We start from the raw sequence: 19,613 nt of genomic DNA, 5'->3' as shown, positions 1-19,613 counted from the left end.
TACTGGTCATGCTACAAAAGAAGTCAGTCAACTGTTCACAGAGGCCCACAAACCGCAACGAGGTGCTCAGCGAATGAGTGCCCGGGTGTTTGAAAGCATTTGCCGTTTTTTTGAAGACAACCCGAATTCTCTATCGCATTGCGGGGGAAATGGACGCCAGCCCATGCGCCCGGGGGCCGGCCCTGCAGGGCCATCCACATGCAGCAAAGCCTCGACTCACGCCAGCCCCAGGCACCGGCCCCGGGGAGCCTCCGTGAGATTATCAAAGAACAATTTTGGAAAACTTACAAAGAGGGGACATATTTGCCCGGTGGAGACAGTCGTGTGTCCCGTGGGTCTGACACCGTCAAGGCGGGCCCTTCCAGAAACCTGTTGAAAAACTGATCACTCACAAGGTGCAGAACGCCTCTTAGCCGCTTTTTTCCCTTCGGCCAAGAAGCCCAAATCTACTTTTGAGGCAATGACTTTGAAAGCCTTTGCAGGTTTTCCCCCCTTGCTTTCTTGCTCTCGTTGTCTCTCTTCCCTTTTTCTTCCTTTAAAAAAAAGAAAAGAAAAGAAAAGAATTACTGTGTCATGGGAGAAAGGGGTTTTGCGGTTAGTAGAGAAATAAAGCACTTCTAAGCGGGGAAGGCGACATGACTTTGAACTTGGCTCAGCTCCCCTGTGTCCCGCAGAGAGAGGAGAACTGGAGCCGGGAAAGAATAGCTAGGAGGGCCCAGCCCGCGGGCTCTCCCGCGGGAATTAAGGAGTCGGCCCCACCGCCCGGCCGTGCGCGGTCCCCGGAGCCTAGAGTCAGCGAGCGCCCAGCCGCATCAGCCGGAACCGCGGACGCTGCAAAAGGCGAATCAAAGCGAAAGGAGAGAATGGGGCAAAGAGGAGAGAGACAGAGGACTGGGGAGGAGGAGAGAAAGTGGGAAAGGAGGAAAACTTGAAGTCTGGTGGCTTGAGAAAAGGAGGGAAGTGAGGTTTCTAGATGTGAAGGATGACCAGTCTCTAAGAAAATATTTTATTTAGTAAATATTTTTGGAGTAAGCTTTTTCAATTCCTCCCCACCCCCATATAAATTGATGAATAAAGTAAATGTGAAAGGCTGTGCATTGGGCAATTTTTTTATTGATTCGATACAGCAAGGCAGCCTTTCTCCTTGGAGATTTTCTCTTTTCTCTGTCTCTGTCTCTCTCTCGATGCCCTCTCTACTTAGGGGGGCAGTTTGGCATTTGCCCCCCCCCCCAATAGCGAGGTGTGTGGAAATGAGGAACATTTCCTCCTTTGAGGTAAGGCAAGAATCTCCAGCTTCCAGACAAAAATCTCGGGCTTTCAGACAAGATGACCCAGACCTTCTTGCCCCCCTCCAACGGCAATGGGGTGGGGGCAGCGGGAGGACACAGGGCACCTTACGCAAGGGGCTTCCGCCAGCTCCGACCTTCAGAGACCCGCTTAAGCCGGGAGTGGCTGCCAGGGCCGGCGGAGAGAGCCCGGGTTCTCCCAGCAATAGCGAGCTAGAGTTGTCTTCCGGCGTTTTTGTTGATTTCATTTCAACATGAAAATTTTAAATGCATGTTGATTATTTTCTCTGACTTGAATTTTATCTCAACTCTCAGCGATTTGTAAATAAAAGCAGTCCTCTAGCCAGCTAGGCGAAGAAAGGCGCTGGCTTCAGGCCTTTCATTCACACCTCTGCAGCCTCCGGGCCCGGCGTACCCTCTCCGGTTACCTCTGGGAGCGCAAGCTTTCCGCAGCGGGACAGGAAATGTCCCCAACGGCCAACCGGGAGCCCGGGGGACGGCTGTAGCCCCAGAGCCGAGAGGCAGGCCTGGCGCGGCACTAGCAGCCGCCCGGCCCCGCCACCGCCCGAAGATGGGGGGCGGGGGGCGTTCCCAGGTCCTGCAGAAGGAGTGATAAATATCTTCTAGAAGGTTTAAGCCCTACCAGTCTGGAGGTTTCTTCTCTGGAGGCCCTGAGCCTGAACCTCGGCCAAACTCCAGCCTGAGCCTTGCTTCGCCGCGCGCCTCCGGCGTCCCCATAATTCCCACCCCACTGTGGCAGCGGCCGGGGCATCTGGGCATCCACCCCGAGGATAACACTGCCTTTAAACGACTTCCAATCAACCCCCTCCCTCACGGGGGCCGCTGCCCAGTGTTTACTGCTGTAATCGGAGCAGGACGCGAGCGGCGGGGGGAGCGGAGCGCGCTGAACCGCGGGTGGGGGCCACCGCCAGGGAGGGGGGCGGTGTCTGGGTGAGTGTCCAGGGAGTAGGAGGAAGGGGCATGTCTGGCTTTACCTAGGCCCACCATCCAGCACCTGTGTTTTCAATACCACAGAGTAAGTTTAAAAAGGGCGGGGGGTAGATAGGGAGCGTGCCAACCGATCCCGGGACGGGTCCCCGGGCCGTCCCCGCCGCGCGCTCCCGACTGGGCCCGGGGCCTGTAGAGTCCCGGCTTGTGCAATCTCCCGCCGGCGAACCCGGTTGCTAGCCAAGTTCTCGAGTGACCACGGTTGCCGGCTTTCGGTGCCCGCCGGGAACGGCTCGGGTCCCCGGGGAGTCGGCGGCCTCTGCAGAAGGGCGCGAGTGCAGGGTGCTGTCTCCTCCGGACCCAGCCAAGGGCACAGTGACCCCGCGGCCCGGGCCAGCATTACGCGGGCCTCCCGGCTCCGGGGAGAGCCGCGGCCGGCCGCGAACAGGAGCCGCAGGGCCGGCCGCGCGGGCGAGGAGCTGTAGGCTGGCAGGCCGGGCTGGCTGTGACTACCCGCGGGATCCGCGGCTGCGGGGGCAGCGGGGAGCTTCGGCAGAGCGGGGGAGGAGGGGCGAACCAACCGCGGGGCGGGGGCGCTGGATTGACGGGGCCTCGGCGGCCAATGGTGGCGACGGAAGGGCGGGCGGGGCGGGAGCCGCCGTTAAAGGGGCGGTGTGACCGTGAGTCCCGGCCTGGAGCGGGAGGGAGAGCGGGAAGGAGAGCGGGAGGGAGGGAGGCTCGGGCGGGAGACGCGGGGGCAAGCGGGGGAGGGGAGAGGAAAAGGAGGAGACAAAAAAATAAATAAATAAATAAATAAAATAAAAATAAAAGGCTGCGGCGTCGGCTGCAGAGCCCACCGAAATAAACAGAGGCGGAGGTACCGAGCGGAGCCCACCGCACCCGAAAGAGGGGGACCTGCTTTGGCTTCTTCGCACTTGCTCGGATCTCGGACTCCGGTCGGTCCTCGGGAGCGCGGCTGCCCGCTCCGGGTCCAGCGTTTGACCGACCGGCGAGAGGAAGCGAGCGAGCTAGAGATCACTTTTTTATTGTTGTTATTGTTTTTCAGCCTAGTCTCCCCTTCTCCCCTCCCTCTGTAAGCCTTCTCCCCTCCCACAGCCCCCATCTCTCCTCCTCCCCCGCCTCCTCCTCCCGCACAACTTAAAGAAAGAGGGAGAGGCGCGGCGCGGCAGCTTCCTTCATCTGGGGGAATTCGTGGCTGCTGCAAGTTTACTACGCGAGGCGCAGCCAATGCCAAGCGCGGAGGACGAGGAGGGCTAAACACCGCGGCCGCTGCGCGAAACAATAGCCGCCGCGCGCGGAGCGGCTCGAGTAGGGCCGCGGGGGAGGGAGCGGCCGACCCAGCGCGCCGGGGAGAGGACGCTCGGCCTCCGCCCGCCGCCCCAGTGCCCCCGCCGCGGTCAGGTGGAGCCGTGGGCGCGCCGGGTCAGGGCGCCAAGCGCGGAGCTCGCCTCCGTCCCCTCCTCGCCCGCCTGCCCGGCCCGTGCACGGCCGCCGCGTTCCGGCACGGTGGCCCCGCCGCTGCTGTGATTTCATTCTGCGGGCGCCGCTTGGCGCTGCCGGGCCCGGGGTCCGCGGGGCGTGCGAGCGAGTGAGTGTGTGCGTGCGCGCGCGGGTGCGCGCAGGGGTGGGGGCCGCGGCGCTGCGCTCGCCCCCCGTTGGCCCCCCTCTCCACTCCGCTCCCCACACCTCCCTCCCGCTCCCTCCTCCCGCCCGCCCTCCCCTGCCCTGCCCGCCCGCCCGCGGCGCCCGCCCCCGCCGCAGCTCCTTTAATACACTTTGGTTCTCCGCCTGGCTTTGGACTCTTCTCCTCCTCCACCTCCTCCTCCTCCTCCTCCCGCGCCTCCTCCGCCGCCGCCTCCTCCTCCTCTTCCTCTCCGCGCCTTCGCTCCGCGCCCGGCCGCCCGAGGCAGATCCAGGCGGCGGCGGAGGCGGCGGGCGCAGGAGCGCGGCTCCCGGGGCTGAAGCCGCCACCACAACCGCCGCCTGCGCTCGGAGCCGGGCGGCCGCTGGACGCACCGCGCGCGGGGCGGGAGTGGGAGCGGAGGAGGCGCGGGGCTCGCCGGGGCCGGCGGGGCGGGTGGGCGCGCTGGCCATGCTCCTGGACGCGGGGCCGCAGTTCCCGGCCATCGGGGTGGGCAGCTTCGCGCGCCACCATCACCACTCGGCCGCGGCGGCTGCGGCGGCGGCTGCCGAGATGCAGGACCGCGAACTGAGCCTGGCCGCGGCGCAGAACGGCTTCGTGGACTCAGCGGCCGCGCACATGGGCGCCTTCAAGCTCAACCCAGGCGCGCACGAGCTGTCCCCGGGCCAGAGCTCGGCGTTCACGTCGCAGGGCCCCGGCGCCTACCCTGGCTCTGCCGCGGCTGCCGCTGCAGCCGCCGCGCTTGGGCCCCATGCGGCGCACGTCGGCTCCTACTCCGGGCCGCCTTTCAACTCCACCCGGGACTTCCTGTTCCGCAGCCGGGGCTTCGGGGACTCGGCGCCGGGCGGCGGGCAGCACGGGCTGTTTGGGCCAGGAGCGGGCGGCCTGCACCATGCGCACTCGGACGCGCAGGGCCACCTCCTCTTCCCCGGCCTCCCGGAGCAGCACGGGCCGCACGGCTCGCAGAATGTGCTCAACGGGCAGATGCGCCTGGGGCTGCCCGGCGAGGTGTTCGGGCGCTCGGAGCAGTACCGCCAGGTGGCCAGCCCGCGGACCGACCCCTACTCGGCGGCGCAGCTCCACAACCAGTACGGTCCCATGAATATGAACATGGGTATGAACATGGCAGCGGCCGCGGCCCACCACCACCACCACCACCACCACCCTGGTGCCTTTTTCCGCTACATGCGGCAGCAGTGCATCAAACAGGAGCTCATCTGCAAGTGGATCGACCCCGAGCAGCTGAGCAACCCCAAGAAGAGCTGCAACAAAACTTTCAGCACCATGCACGAGCTGGTGACCCACGTTTCCGTGGAGCACGTCGGCGGCCCGGAGCAGAGCAACCACGTCTGCTTCTGGGAGGAGTGTCCGCGCGAGGGCAAACCCTTCAAGGCCAAATACAAACTGGTCAACCACATCCGCGTGCACACGGGCGAGAAACCCTTCCCCTGCCCCTTCCCGGGCTGCGGCAAGGTCTTCGCGCGCTCCGAGAACCTCAAGATCCACAAAAGGACCCACACAGGTAACTGAGGGCCGGGACGGGTTGGGGCGCGGGGGAGAGAGAGGCTGTGGTTGGTTGGCTGGGGGAAACGCGCAGACCGCCAGTTCCTGCTCTGGGATGGGAGGTGTTTTTGTGTGTGCGAGACAGTCAGAGGCTTGTTTTTGTTGGAGAAAGAAAGAATATTATCGGGCTGGGTTTTTCCATGTACGGAAATTGGGTTTTAAATGATCGGTATAACATCAAATGTATGTTTTGGGTGATGTAATTGCTTCGTTTGCTCAGCCCCGGTTAATGATTTCCGTTCTAAATAGAACGCACAAAATAAAACTGCTCTCCAACTCGGTGCCCGGGAATCGAGCCTAGAGAGGATTTTGCCAGCTTGTCTGGATGTGCTTTTCAGCTCCGGCTGTGTGTCTGTGTTTGGGTGGCTTGTGTGTTTTCCCACTTCTTTTACTCGCGGTCCAAAAGTCCTTCCCGGGACTGTTTTCCCATTAAATGAGTCTGTTGTGAGCCGAAGCTGTAGAGTATTTCTCGTTTAAAAAAAGAAAAAAGTGTTTTTAAAGCCCATTTCGGGGTAGGTCGCGGGGCTTTACGGTGGGTTCGCAGTAGTTTGTGAAAAACCAGAGGGTTTGCGATTCCAAACTTGGACCAACAGCCCAGTCAGAGAAAACCCCGGGGCAGTACGGTCCCGCGGGGCAATCGCGTGAGAGGAGGGAGCTGCAAAAGAACGCGCCTCTCGACTCATAGATTATTCATCTCTGACCAGGTCCCAGCCAAAATCGTGCCAGACGATTTCCTAAAAGAAAGCCAAATGTTTTAGCAACTTCCCCCGTCAATATTTACCCCAAAGTGGGGATGCGCCAGCGGCCTATTGTTCTCTTCCGGGAAGGGAGGGAGCCGAGGTGCGAGACAAGCTTTTAACAAGGTTTAAAATTTGAGAAATTTATTTGCATGAAATGCTTTCGAGTCCTATGTCTGAGCGGATGTCTTTAAAAAACAATTTAGGTGCTAATGGAATTTAACGTTAAATGGTCCCCTTTCCAAGAGGAACGATGTTTGAGTTCTCACACCTCTAAATGACTCCAAGCATTTGGAATTCTGGCAACAGGATGCAGGGACCGCCAGAAAATTAAACAGGGAGATTTTGAAAGCCTTTGCTGACGTCCCCCACCCCCACTGCCCAGCCTGTGCCTCTGCCATCGCTAGATGCTGTCTTATCTCTAATATGTACCTTTTTCCCCGACTTATTTTTAAATGACTAGAAGTGAGACTAGAATAACGGTTAATTTAATTTGCAGAATTTTGGATGAAAAAATACTGGCTCAGTTATGATCCACAGCCCCATCCCCAAACAACATAGCAACTCCAAATGTAATTGCCTGTTGGCCCCAGAGACAAACCGACAGCAGCCCAGCAGCCTGCGTGATTTTGATAATGCCCTAAATATTTTGTCATAATAACAGCTTCTCCATGGCCAGACCAGTTTGTTAGAAGCTGCGAATCCAAGGAGTCCTGTAGAAAGGTGGGCAGGGCCGGGTGCTACCCCAAATTCATTATAAATCTGAGGAAATGGGTGTCAGTCTGGAAGAAAATTAAAATATGAAGTAAATGAGCAGGACTGTCAGGTGGGAAAGGCAGTTAATTTCATCTTAGTTTTGCCACAGAGGCGATCCGACCTGGTAAGCGACCCAGGCCCTTCTAGTTCCTCTTTCCTTCTTGCAGCGGCCTTGCTCCTTCTAGAGTGGGTGGGGGCTCCGGGAAGCTCTGGGTGTGGGCAGCAAGCGCCTCTGTTTCTATCCACAGGGGAGAAACCCTTCCAGTGTGAGTTCGAGGGCTGCGACCGGCGCTTCGCCAACAGCAGCGACAGGAAGAAGCACATGCACGTCCACACCTCCGATAAGCCCTATCTGTGCAAGATGTGCGACAAGTCCTACACGCACCCCAGCTCACTGCGGAAACACATGAAGGTACCACCGGGGAGGCCGGGAGGAGTGCGAGGCGGCTGGCCCGCGGCGCGGGTCCGGCCTGGACCACCCTTGCCAGTCTGGGAAGGCCAGGGTTCCCCGGGGCCCGGACGGCGTGGAAGTAGCGGGGGGAAGGGCATTTCTGGGGGTGCTCCCCCCGGGAACTCGGCCCCACAGCAGCTGCACTCACACCCAGTCCCCTTTGGTCTCCCCTCCCGGCTTTTGTCTTGCAGGTCCATGAGTCCTCCCCGCAGGGCTCTGAGTCCTCCCCGGCCGCCAGCTCGGGCTACGAGTCGTCCACGCCCCCGGGGCTGGTGTCCCCCAGCGCCGAGCCCCAGAACAGCTCTAACCTCTCCCCGGCGGCGGCCGCGGCGGCGGCGGCGGCGGCGGCGGCGGCCGTGTCCGCGGTGCACCGGGGCGGAGGCTCGGGCGGCGGCGGCGCGGGCGGCGGCTCCGGCGGAGGCAGCGGCGGGGGCGGCGGCGGGGCGGGCGGCGGGGGCGGCGGCAGCTCTGGCGGGGGCAGCGGGACAGCCGGGGGCCACAGCGGCCTCTCCTCCAACTTCAATGAATGGTACGTGTGAGAGGCCGGGGCCTCTCTCCCTCTCCCAGTCCCCACCCTGGCGCAGCCCTCCGGGTGGCCAGCGCCGAGGGCACCCTGCGATGTGTTGTTAAAATTATGAATCTGATTTTTATGATGATGAAAATGATTTTACCAGCAGAAGGATTTTTAAAAGTTTTTTTTTAAAAAAAAATAATCTAGGCATGAAAAGCAAAAATATCCCTCCCGGAGTCTCAGAAGCTGAAAACATAAAATAAGAAATAAAAAATTTAAAAAATAAAAAACCCATAAAAATATTGAACCAAACCCCCATCCTTAATCACCCCCCCCCCATGCCCTCTTTCCTTCTCTCCCAGTTCCCAGTCTTCTGACAAACTGTACATAGCGAACTCCTTCCTTCTCCAAGGTGGTTTTAATGGCTTCTCGGTGTATAGAAGTTTGTCCATTTGTAACTCTCCGGATTGCGTTCCTTCCTGCCTTTCTTCCCTTCCCTTCCCCAAGTGATGGGCTTTTTCTTTTTCTCTTTTTAGTTTACCCGGTTTCTTTTTAAGTAATGTGGAAGAAAATGGTTTATTTTGTATTGTGGTATTGAATATTGTGTTCCTTTATGAGGCAACTTGATTGTAAACTTCATGCAACTATAGACTGGAAAAAAACCGAGCCGTGCCAAAGTCTCCCTTCTGTTTCTTCAACACATTGATCCACAGCGCACACACACACCACCACCACCAACGCTTGTGAATGTATTTTTCTGTTAGCTGGGTTTACATGTGATGTTTTAGTGCTTTTGCAAGTTCAATTTGTTAGTTCCTGTATGAAAGATTGTGGGGGAAAATAAACGTCGTGCCGTTAGCTTTTCCGTAATAACACCCTTCCTTCTGTAAATACCCGTTACCATATTTATCCATTTGTAATTAAATTATGGTATTAACTTGCTACAGAGGAAACAATATTTATAAAGAATGTTTCTTAACTATAAATATGTACAATTGTGGGCATAAACTGTTTCAGATTTTTTATTTGAAGGTTTTAAGTGGTTTGATCATTTCTTGTGATATGTTTTGAGAGTAATGCATACAGAAATATAATAAAATGTGTTGAAACTGCATGAACATACTATTTTTTTCTAGCAAAGTTATTAAAGAAAATGGGAAGGGGGCAGCTGAGGGTTGATGTGGGTATGCATCAGCTGCCTAAATGAATGGGAGGTACCACCTTGCATTCTGGGGAGGAAGGTGTATGTATGCATAGAAACCAGGCCAAACTGCCCCTTTGGCAGAAAGTCTCAAAATTATTTTCTATGTCCTTTGTTTGTAGCTGAGAGTGAATTAAATTTTTGGAAAGGCCCTGTGAGGAATGGCGGCAGGAACCTTCAGAGTTTCTAATGGCTCCATTATCTGAGGGAATGCCTTTCTTTCAGCTATTTGGACTGGATTTAAGAGCACTAAACATTTCCTTATTCTTTGTTTTCCCTCTTCCCTGCCCCCTTTCCTCTCCCTCCCTCTGAAAAGCTGAGGTATAGTTATTTTTAATTGCACGTTTAAAACTGAGCTGAGTACTTTGTTTTTGAACTTGGCCCAGTGATTATAGTTTAAGGACCCTTTTCTACCAAAACTTTTTTCTTGAAATTTTAGAGAGCTTGCTCAAGAAATTTTGCTTATCGGGCGCCTGGGTGGCTCAGTTGGTTAAGCGACTGCCTTCGGCTCAGGTCATGATCCTGGAGTCCCGGGATCGAGTCCCACATCGGGCTCCCTGCTCGGCAGGGAGTCTGCTTCTCCCTCTGACCCTCCCCCCTCTCATGTGCTCTCTCTCAAATAAATAAACAAAATCTTAAAAAAAAAAAAAAAAAGAAATTTTGCTTATCTGCACAACTGCTGTGCGCCAATACCTAGGATGGTCAAGAGAAGAAGGTGATAGAGAGTACATTTGAATTTAAGCAAGCAACAAACCGTTGGCCCAAGACAAAAGAGAATCCCTTCAAGAATTCAGTAAAATAGAATAAGAAAAAGATTAAAATGGTCAGGTGGAAGTGAGGCAGAGCACCAACCACCAGTTTGTCTAGAAGTTTTGCAGCTTTACTCCCTTCCCCTGCAAGAATTTGTCAGATTTCAAACCAGATGCTCTAGGGAAGAAGGTAAAAATAGTTTTAATAATCAAAGGGTAGGAATGGGGGAAATGATTTTTAAATCCCTGAGACATCAAAACATCTCCATCTCTTCCTGAGTATCCTCGGAGAGTCCCTGACAGTCCCTGAGTCACACCCCCGCCCCCAGTACTGAGTAGATTCGGCGGGCCTTGGTGGCTACACCTCCCTAGGGTCGCCCAGCGGGCTCTCGGGACTCTGCGGGGGGAGACCCAGGGCACGAGTGGCTGCGGCGGAGACCACTGCTTCTCTCTCTTTCCCCTTCGGTAGTCGACTAAGCTGCAGGGCCCGGCAGGCTAGGCCAGAGGGCCGTTTGGAGAGAAGGGTAACCCTGACCTCCTGGAGGCCACCTATTCAATGGGGAGGGAAAGACTCCAGCCTGGGGTGTGTGTGTGTGTGTGTGTGTGTGTGTGTCCCCCAGAGGGTGACAGAGGCCCAGCTAGCCCTCTCCCGTGGCCCAACTTGCTGCCCAAGCACCAGCTCCTGAAGCAATCAACCCCCTATTAAAGTCAAATTTATAACCCCTAATAATATTAAGGAAAATTATTAAAATAATTGGCATATGTTACTGATCCTTGGGAGATTTCATTGAATACATTATAAGCTGTGGGGAAAAGCATTTAGTTTTTCAACCCCATCCCCACCCCCCACCTTGGGCCACCTCCAGAGGAGGGGGTGAAGAAATCACATTAAATATTTATCATAACTTGGGCAAGAATGAGATCGTCTATCCTAAATGTTTTAAACTTCATTTTTGTGTGAAAATTATTGGTTTTGAGGCACCTCCCTAGTCTAAAGAGAGGAGTGGAACGGAAGTAGGTAGGCAACTTTAGTACCAGCTCAAGGCTTGGGGCTTTTCTTCTCATTTGGCAGAAGAAGAAGGAAAACGGCAAGAAGAGGCAGACGCCCTCAATCTTGAGTTGGCTGGCTGGCTTTCTAGCGCTCAATGTCGGAGAGCTACCGGAGGGCCCTTTCGGTCCGGGGGCGCTGATCCTAGTTTTCAGCAGGAAATAAAAATGGGAAGGCGCCTGGCGTGCGGAGGAAGATCGCAGCCTGGGAGCGGTTTCCTAGTGCACCCTAGGATGTGAGGAGCGAATGGGAGCAGCTTTCCCGCAAAATGGCTCCCAGTCCCCCGGTCCTTGCGTCCCACGGCTTTGTCCACATTAGTCACCGACCCGATGGTGTGGCCCACTCCACGCCTTTCTCTCCGGCCCTTCGAATCCCGGAGACTGGATGGGGGAAAGGGGAGATGGCAAAAGTGGTCAAAGGAGTCAGAATTGCTCGACATGGAAAGAGCGAGGGGGGCTGGCGGCCCAAGATTCTGCGTCGCAAAGAGGTGCCTGGGCCTGGGGGATGGGGGATGCGTGCGTTTACTCCCCCCCCCCCCCCCCCCGCCTAAATGGACCTGAATTCTAACCTGCCCTCTTCTGGACTCCAGAACTAGAAAACTGAATCCCATCTTCGCTTCCCTCAGGGATCCAGAACTGCGCCTCTGGTTCGCTGCCCGCAGGGTGGCTCGACTGCCTCCGCCTGAGGACGGTTTCTGCCGGTCACAGCCATCAACTTGAACTTCAGAGCGCCCAAGCTCGCTCCCTCTGCGCTCCGCTCCATCCACCACCAAATAACTCCCCTCACGCGAGAGCCGCTTTATCCGGAGGCAGCTGGAGCCCCCTCGGGAGGACCATCATTATTATTATTAATTATCGTGATCCTCACTGCATTATTAATGACCACAATGATAACTGGCATCGGTATCAGCTTCTCCCGGTTCAATGCAGTCCCCCAAGTCCCAGGCGGGGAGGAGGTCACTCTTGGAGCAGAGGCCGGGTTGATTCTGCTCTGGGCGCAAGGGGGAGGCTGGTAAGGTCGAGGCCCCGCGGGACGCGAGTAGAGGAAACAGGTCCCAGGCCCTGCACACCCCGTCCCCGCTGTCCCAGCCCCTTTCCTTTCTGCTGGCACCTTCTCTCTTCCTCCTCCTCCCCACCCCCGCCCCTTTTGTCTTTTTCAGACGGATGTTTTCAGTACCAAATGGTGTATTTTCCGCACAAAACTGTGATATCTAGGGCAGATTACAGGCTGGACCGGAGTTCCGGGTTTCCCTGTACCCCGCGCTGTTCTCCCGCATTCCAGGGGTGGCTAGGAAGGCCTGGGTTTTCCAAGTGATCGGTCGCCCGGCTGAGCAGGCAGGACTGACTGGGGGAGGTGTGCTCTGGTGGGTCCCTGGTGAGCGCACCAGTAGCACACCTGGACACGCGGGAGCTCCCCAAGTACTCACTTGGGACTCTCCTCTCTGTCACACCACCAAAGTAACCCAAAGGGCGCGCTAGGCCTGTGTGCAAGAGCTAAGCAATAAAGGCCCCAAAATAATACCTCACCAAGACTTGGTTGAACCCTTGGATGCCTTTTTACTTAAATGGACACGTGCCCCGGAAAGCGACCCACGGGATCCAAAATATGCGTTCAATGAATACTTGAGGATTGATTGATTATATAGTCTGATACTGCTTTGGTTCCATAGAAACTTGGAGCTCCTCGGCCCACTGCTACCCCCAGCAGACCGCAATGAACGGTTTCTATTTTTAACTGGCAGCTTAGAACAGGGCTGGAGACGTGTGGCCCTCCTCGCTAAACCCCTCCCCATGCCTCCAACAGATTGTTGCAGGGGTTTTATTTTAGGGAAGAATCTAGATCCTTCCAGACTGGATCGAGTGGTCGGTCGTCCCGCTGGGCTCCTGTGAAAGAAAAGGCAGCCTTGGCAATTTGAACAGGGTGTTACGAATGAGAACTTCTGTAAACCATAACCAGGGCAGCCCGAGGGTTCGAGTTCACGGTCAAGGCTGTGGAGTGACTGCGGCCGCAGGGTCCACGCCCCGCTCCGCCCCTGCTCCTCCGCGGCGCAGACCTCGGGCAGGGCACGCGAAGCCAGGGTCCTCCCACTCCCGCCCCGCCCCTCAGGGCCCAGTCCGCGCACTGTCCGTGCTGGGGCCACCTCGTCGCCCTTGTACGTTTCCCTTTTGTTCCCAGGGCTCGACGAGCTTTTGAAGAGGTGACCCCTCACTTCGTCTCCAGCCCTGCATCCTGCCCTCGTCCCGCGTCCCGCAGCCACCAGGCCAGAGCTGGGGGTGGGGGTGGGGGGATGCCGCATTCACTTGCGTGCACTCACACAGACAGATCCCCTGCATACACACACATTCTCTCTCACAATCTCTCTCCACGCCTCAACATGCACACACACACACACACACACATGCACTCACATATGCTCGCCTCCTTCGGCATCCCCCAGGCACACATTCGCGTGCGTGGGATGGACCCGAGCTGCAGAGATTGGGGACGCGTAGGGGGAAGACCCAGCAAAAGAGGCCCCCCTCTCCCTTCCACTCTTTTCCAGCTCCCCCACCCCCTACGAAAGGGCCCCGGCCTGCCCTGAACTCTCCATCCAACTTGGCTTTTGAGAGTCTACTGCCTGGGCCTTATTTCCGAAACCCGCACTTTGAGTCACCAGTGTGAGACAAGTTGGGTGGGGGATCCCCGCACACAGTCCGGATCCCTCAGGCCCACTTCCTTGGGAATGTGATAGGCCAGACTGTCCGGACTCCCCTCGCACCCACTGACTCCCGGGTGTGCTTTGGGAGGTCGCTCCTTTACCTCTCTGTTAAGCCAGGAGGAAGAGAAAGAGTTTTCTAACCCTAGCCCCCTTCCTCCAACCCCTGCCCTTAGCCTCTTCTTTTCCTAACCTCTCGACGCCAGTATTTTCCTGTCCCCGAGGCCAAACCTGGTGGCCCAGGGGAGCAGAACAGGGCGCCACGCCGCCAGAGAGGTTGGGGGTAGAAATAATAATAATGTTAATAATGTCAAAGATAATCATCCTAGTTAACGCTCCCCGACTGGGTTGCTCCTCAGAGGCTGGTGGAGGCCTGGGGCGGCTACAGACCGCGCGGGGCTGGGAGTGGGCGTGGGGTCTTCTATAGGGGAGGGTGTGGAGAGGTTCTTATGTTGCCTGCCCCATGCCCCCCAACCCCCCTCAAATCTTGGGTCTGGAACCAGGCCGAGCCAGCAACCGCCTGGCCAGGAGCCGCGCTGGGCCTCTTGCTGCAAACGCGCGGCGTTTCGTTCGTTTTCTTTTCTTTCTCCCGGCCCACTGGGCCCACAGTGGTTGGTGTGGTGGAGTGTGGTTTCTCGAAACTCTTTGGAGTCGTTTGGGTCTGTTTGCCGGTTGCCCCCACCCCCATCCCCCCAACCCAGGCCTCCCCTCCCTCTCCCTGCCGGCAGATGAATGGTGGCTTTAATGATCCTGGGCGCGGCGTTGGCCCGGCGGTTCTGAAGATGCTCTGACCTGTAGGGAGGGCGCGAGAGGTCAGGCGCACGCAGGGCCGGGCTTGGGCTCTTCCCAGACCCACGCTGCTCGGATATTGATCTTGGGAGAAAGATAAACAGAAAAGCTGGACATTCGGTCATGAATACTAATGAGCCAGGGTAGGAGTTTTAATTGCTATGGACTTCCTTTTTCCAGTTAATCTTTATTGCAGACTTCGGAGTCGGTCTTTTCGAGCTCCGTTTTGTCTCCCTCTCTCCCCGCCCTCCTTCTTATATTTTCATTTGAAATGCCCAGGCGAAAGAGACCCGCGTCAACTTGACTTTATCCCTTTCCCAGTGCTCGTGTGAGCGCGAGAGCCCACAGCCCGAGTTCGCAGCAGGGCGCTTCTTCTGCTCACTAATTCTGGAAATGTAGGGGATCCTATAAAATAAATTGTTTCAATGTGGCTTTGGCGAGTCTGCTTCTTGACTTCCTCACCCTTATTGTTTCAAAGACTTCGTGTGTCCTTGGCCTTTAAACTTCCTCTTCACAATTGCATCTTTTCTCCAGGCACTGAGCTCCTTTCTACTCCAGACGGGTGTATTCCATCCACAAACGTTCCCGTTTCTCAAGTCTCCAGGATTTGACACTGCTTTGCCAACCGCAGTGTCTAAATGTTTCAATCTAGCAGTGAATTCTTAGGCAAGCTAATTCATCAGTTTACTTAATTGCAGTGTTTTCTTTGGTACCTGTAAGCAACAGTGAAATCTGAGATAGGAACCTAAGGGAATTTCCAGAACCATTTCTGCCTCCATTCTTAATATGCATTTGATAACTCAGTTATGCTGTTTTTCTTAAAATAGACCCATTTTTAAATTGAGTTTTCTCTTGAAAATATATAAATTGACTAAATCCCATAAAGCAGTTTCAGCTGTGTGATCAGGAGAGGAAAAAAAATGCAACCCCATTTCTGCAACAGACTATGCAACTCAGGGCAAAACCAAAACAAACCAAAACAAAAAAACAGCTGTATTAGAATTATTTCCAGTATTATTTTGATCTTCAAAGTTTGGGACAAAATAAACCTCTATTTCACATCATTGTCAATAGGTCCCAGTATTGAAGTCTCCTGAGGATTCTGTTTCACTTACACTTTCCAGTCCAAACTTTTTTTCTTCACACAATGATTTATTATGTAGGTAATTTTAGGGGATACAGTTTACAGCTTGAATTATTAGACTGAACACCTCTGGCTGACACCACGACGCCTTTTTTTTCAGCCTGCAGCTGTGAGTCACAACCCCATTTTCATACCCAACCGCTGCACATTCCTCCACAATGTATATTTCCTTCTTGCAAAGATCAAACATGCTTTGGTCAAAGTGTTTATTTTAAAATACAGGAAAATTAAAACTAAACACAGCTCTACCGAAAAATCCCCCAATGTATCATATTTTTCCTCCTCCTGTGCCCACAAAAAAAGTAACAAGTTGTAGTACTTTCTGGAATAAAATTTCAAATCGAAGGGGAACACACAGGCACATACAGACTCGATTTTCATTTTATTATTGAAACACATCAGGAAACCTCCCACTTCTCTTCATATTTGAATCCTGTTTGGATGTCTTTAGTTTTTACCATAAAAATATCACAAGCAACAACAGCAGGGTATCTTTAAGAAGATGCTGACAGGCATCTATTTTATTCACCGAACCTACACATTCATTATTTCTAGGATATTTTTCTATCTTAGTATTTTTCTTTTAATTGTATCATCCAGAATATAACTTAAGGGAGAGAAGGATATTTTTAAGTATTTGCCAACAGGAAGAAAAAAAAAAGTAACTCAGAAACAACATTTCCCAAGCATGTAGGTAGGTTTTTGTCGTGTGCATGTGTTCCCTTTTCCCCTTCAAATTAAGGTGAAAAATCACAAAGTAAAATCACTTTTTCAGCACCTAAATCATGTGAAGTGGATTTTAACTGCAGATTTTGATGGACAAGTTGTCCTTCTACAACCCACTATCCGCTGCTTTTTTCAAGCTTCTCTGGATTCCCAACTGACAGAGATATAGACCTCAGCCACTCCTCTCCCATCCCAGGCAGCTTACTCAGCTTCTCAAGCCACGCAGTGCCTTAACGGGGCAGAAACTGGTAGGCTGTTTTTAATCAAGTTTGGAAGCAGAATCTTTTCCCTCTGACAACTGTGCCCAGGGGTGGATCCGGCTGACTGTCTGGCGCTGCGGGCTGCAGGCTCGGCCACCCCTTTTTCAGACACAACACCAGAGAGGGGTATTGAAATAATTGCGTGTGGCAGAAATGTTTAGAAACTAGTATTAACCCCTCTTACTTCCCATACTTCTGAACTAGCAGGCAAAAGAAGCCAAAAGGAAATCTGAAATGATATTCATTTACCTGCCCAAGGCAGACAAGAAACTGCAGAGAGACTTGATGCTTTGAAAATGGACTCTACAGAATCTTTCAAGTTAGATGCTGCTTAAGATCAACGGCAGTAAAAAAATGTTTGATAATTTGATTGGTTAAAACTTTTCTAGATATTAGTGATAATGAATTAGGCTAGATGTCTCTTTCTAGAAAGAATCTGGAGGGCATATAGAAAATAATCTGTGTGTGATCCTCTTCTTCCTGTTCTTCAAGGGGAGATAAATTATAGTGCATATTATTTGGATTTTTTTTAACCTTAGAGAAATAAATAAAAATATCTAGCCCTCACGTATTATTGAGAATTCTTCGCAAGAGTGGAGAATCAAGGATTTTCAAGATGAAGAACAAAACAAGGAATCAGATTACAATCTTCCCCTAAAATACATGTCTTCCTCTGATGGGTTTTCAAATGATCTCTTTGGTGATTGTTCATCTGAACTATCTGTTCAAATTAAAATGAAATGAATATTTCCCCCTGGATAGTTTAACTTCTGACATACAAAACATTTCTAAAAGTTCTAAATGAAAATCAAAGATTTTTTATAGTCTTAGTAACAACATTTCTTGTCATGGCCAAACCAATTTACTGTAAACTTCCTTTCATCTTTGGTAAATTACCTGATACATCAAAAGAAAATCTCACCTTGAAAATATCAACTTTTCTGTCAATGTTATGAGAGGTTATTTTCATGATATGCAATTGGAATTTTTTATTTCATTTCCTTTTTTTAAATCCGAGAGAATTAATTCAAAAACTGATTTGGACTAGGGAGGAGACATTATCAATGAAAAGTCCTAACTTATAAATCAGACATACCTCAACTACCTCCCAGTACATACATACACACACCCTTCCTGAGAAAAGAAAATGTTTGAACTGAAGAGAGCAGTCATATCAGTCCTCTGACTTCAAATGCCTTCTAAAAAAGTCTATCATGATTATTTTACAATATAGCAAAATTGTCATCTAAAGTTTCAGGGTGACATTTTTCTAAATCTTTACTAATACTAACTTACTAGTTCAGAAATGTAAAAAATAATTGATTTTATCGGGCAAAGTATTGCATCACCTCTTAACATAAATATCTCCCATAGACTGCTCTTGTAATTTATGTAAGTTTTCTTATTTTTGACAAGAGTTCACTTGTAGTCTACTATTCTCTTGTGCCCCCCAACATTTTTGCAGTTCAAAGTTGAATGCTGGGTACTCTGAGGTTGGAAACCCCACCAATTGGTTTTCCTGGAAGCAAAAGTTGTCTCCCTCTGACAGATGCTACTTTAGGTGTCTTTTCTTCTAAGCGGTTCTCAGAATTAAATTAGCTTCATCACTTGCTACTATTTTTCTAAGGTTTATGGTCCAAGTGGCAGCCCTCTCTGAAACATACCGTAGGTTCTGTCTCACAGTGGCAAAGTCGCCTATCTTTGCTTCAAATTTTGTTGTGTGTTTAAAATACAATAAAGTCAGTTTAAAAATAATTTTTAAGAGAGCACTTTCAAGAAGCACTTCCTCTCCTACTGCCAGACAGCGCTGCTCCCCAACCTCTTGGCTGGAACCCTTGCTTTCGATTTGTTTGTTTCACGCATTTCCCTAAAGAACCCGGCTCTTCGCGCTATTTAATTCTGCTTTAAAAATGCATCGCTTGTGCCTTGGATTTTTGTCTGAAACAAATTGCTATCGAAAGTGTATCAGATTCGTTCAAAATACAGGATTTGAGTCAATATTCCCATACTGGAATATTTTTAAATTTGAAGAATATTTTAAAATTTGTTTTTGCCATAAGAGTCCACATTTTTGCAATATATTTTCAGCTGAAGAAGGGTTGCCTGTATTTCTCATGATAAACAAACAAAAAGTAACGATTACCGTCTGCTTAGATCTTCCTTTATTATTATTTTTTAGCCCGTGTATCATAACCTAACTGGTATGTGTTATTCTGTCCAGCTCTTGATGATCTAGTTGAATTCTAGACATTGTGCCAAGAAGTGTATTTGAAGCAGATAAGTACGTATAATACAAATGCGTTTTGTTAGACCTGATGGATGCTATTTTTCTTTTAATAGGTTTGTAGCAAACTAACACAATAACACAATGTATTCCTTTTCAAGGTACATTGTTGAAACAGGTCTATTAAGAGCGCGTTGAGCTATTTCTCGCTTCTATTGAACAGTCTGTTGCTCAAACACAACAGCCAACAAACGCCAGCTGCCTCAACAAAAGTAGAAACCTAACCCTTTTATGTAATGTTTTAACAGAAAGGGTAGCTCTGTTTAATTAAAAACATTGATGATTCAGTGAAACAATGGAAACTCAAGTTCAAGTGGTGCTCTATTGATTTAAGATGATTTTTACTAGCAATGGGTATAATTCATTTTTTTCTGGCTCTCTCTTGTGTAAAGGGGTTCCTTCTTGTGGCATTATTTGGGTGAATAGGAAAAGACAGAGATGGCTATTGCCTTAGAAACCTGATTAACGCACGTCGCTTTGAGGGTAAGGTGTTCAAGTTGTAAGTGCACCCCATATTTTTTGTCAGTTTATTCGCGGTGGGGAAGCTTTGAAAGTAGCTCCTCTCAGCAGGTTAAAAAGTGAAGTCTGCGTCCTGGCATTTAAATGTCTTTGTTATTGTGTCAAGCAAGTTGTTGAAAACCGCATGCCCGGAATACTAAGGTTGGGCAGCTAGATGAGGCAAGTTGTGTGTGTGTGTGTGTGTGTGTGTGTGTGTGCGCGTGTGCGCGCGCGCGCGCGTGTGTGCGCGTGTGCACGCGCGCCCCTGGGCGCAGGGCTGTGTGTGCTAGGACAATTATTTTCA

The 19,613-nt window shown here is 52.0% G+C and overlaps 1 protein-coding gene across 1 annotated transcript; it reads left to right on the top strand.

Moving 5' to 3' along the window:
* Nucleotides 1–4,347: 4,347 nt before the first annotated feature.
* On the top strand, nucleotides 4,348–9,023 carry ZIC2 (Zic family zinc finger 2). Its single transcript, XM_036090468.2, has 3 exons — nucleotides 4,348–5,419; nucleotides 7,202–7,365; nucleotides 7,596–9,023. The coding sequence occupies exons 1-3, from the start codon at nucleotides 4,348–4,350 to the stop codon at nucleotides 7,941–7,943; spliced, it is 1,584 nt and encodes a 527-aa protein (XP_035946361.2). The 3' UTR covers nucleotides 7,944–9,023.
* Nucleotides 9,024–19,613: the final 10,590 nt, after the last annotated feature.

This window comes from Halichoerus grypus, chromosome 4 (assembly GCF_964656455.1).
Source record: "Halichoerus grypus chromosome 4, mHalGry1.hap1.1, whole genome shotgun sequence".
Classification (NCBI taxonomy): Eukaryota; Metazoa; Chordata; class Mammalia; order Carnivora; family Phocidae; genus Halichoerus; species Halichoerus grypus.
The sequence above is the reverse complement of the archived record's forward strand: the minus strand, read 5'-3'. Positions and strand labels throughout refer to the sequence as shown.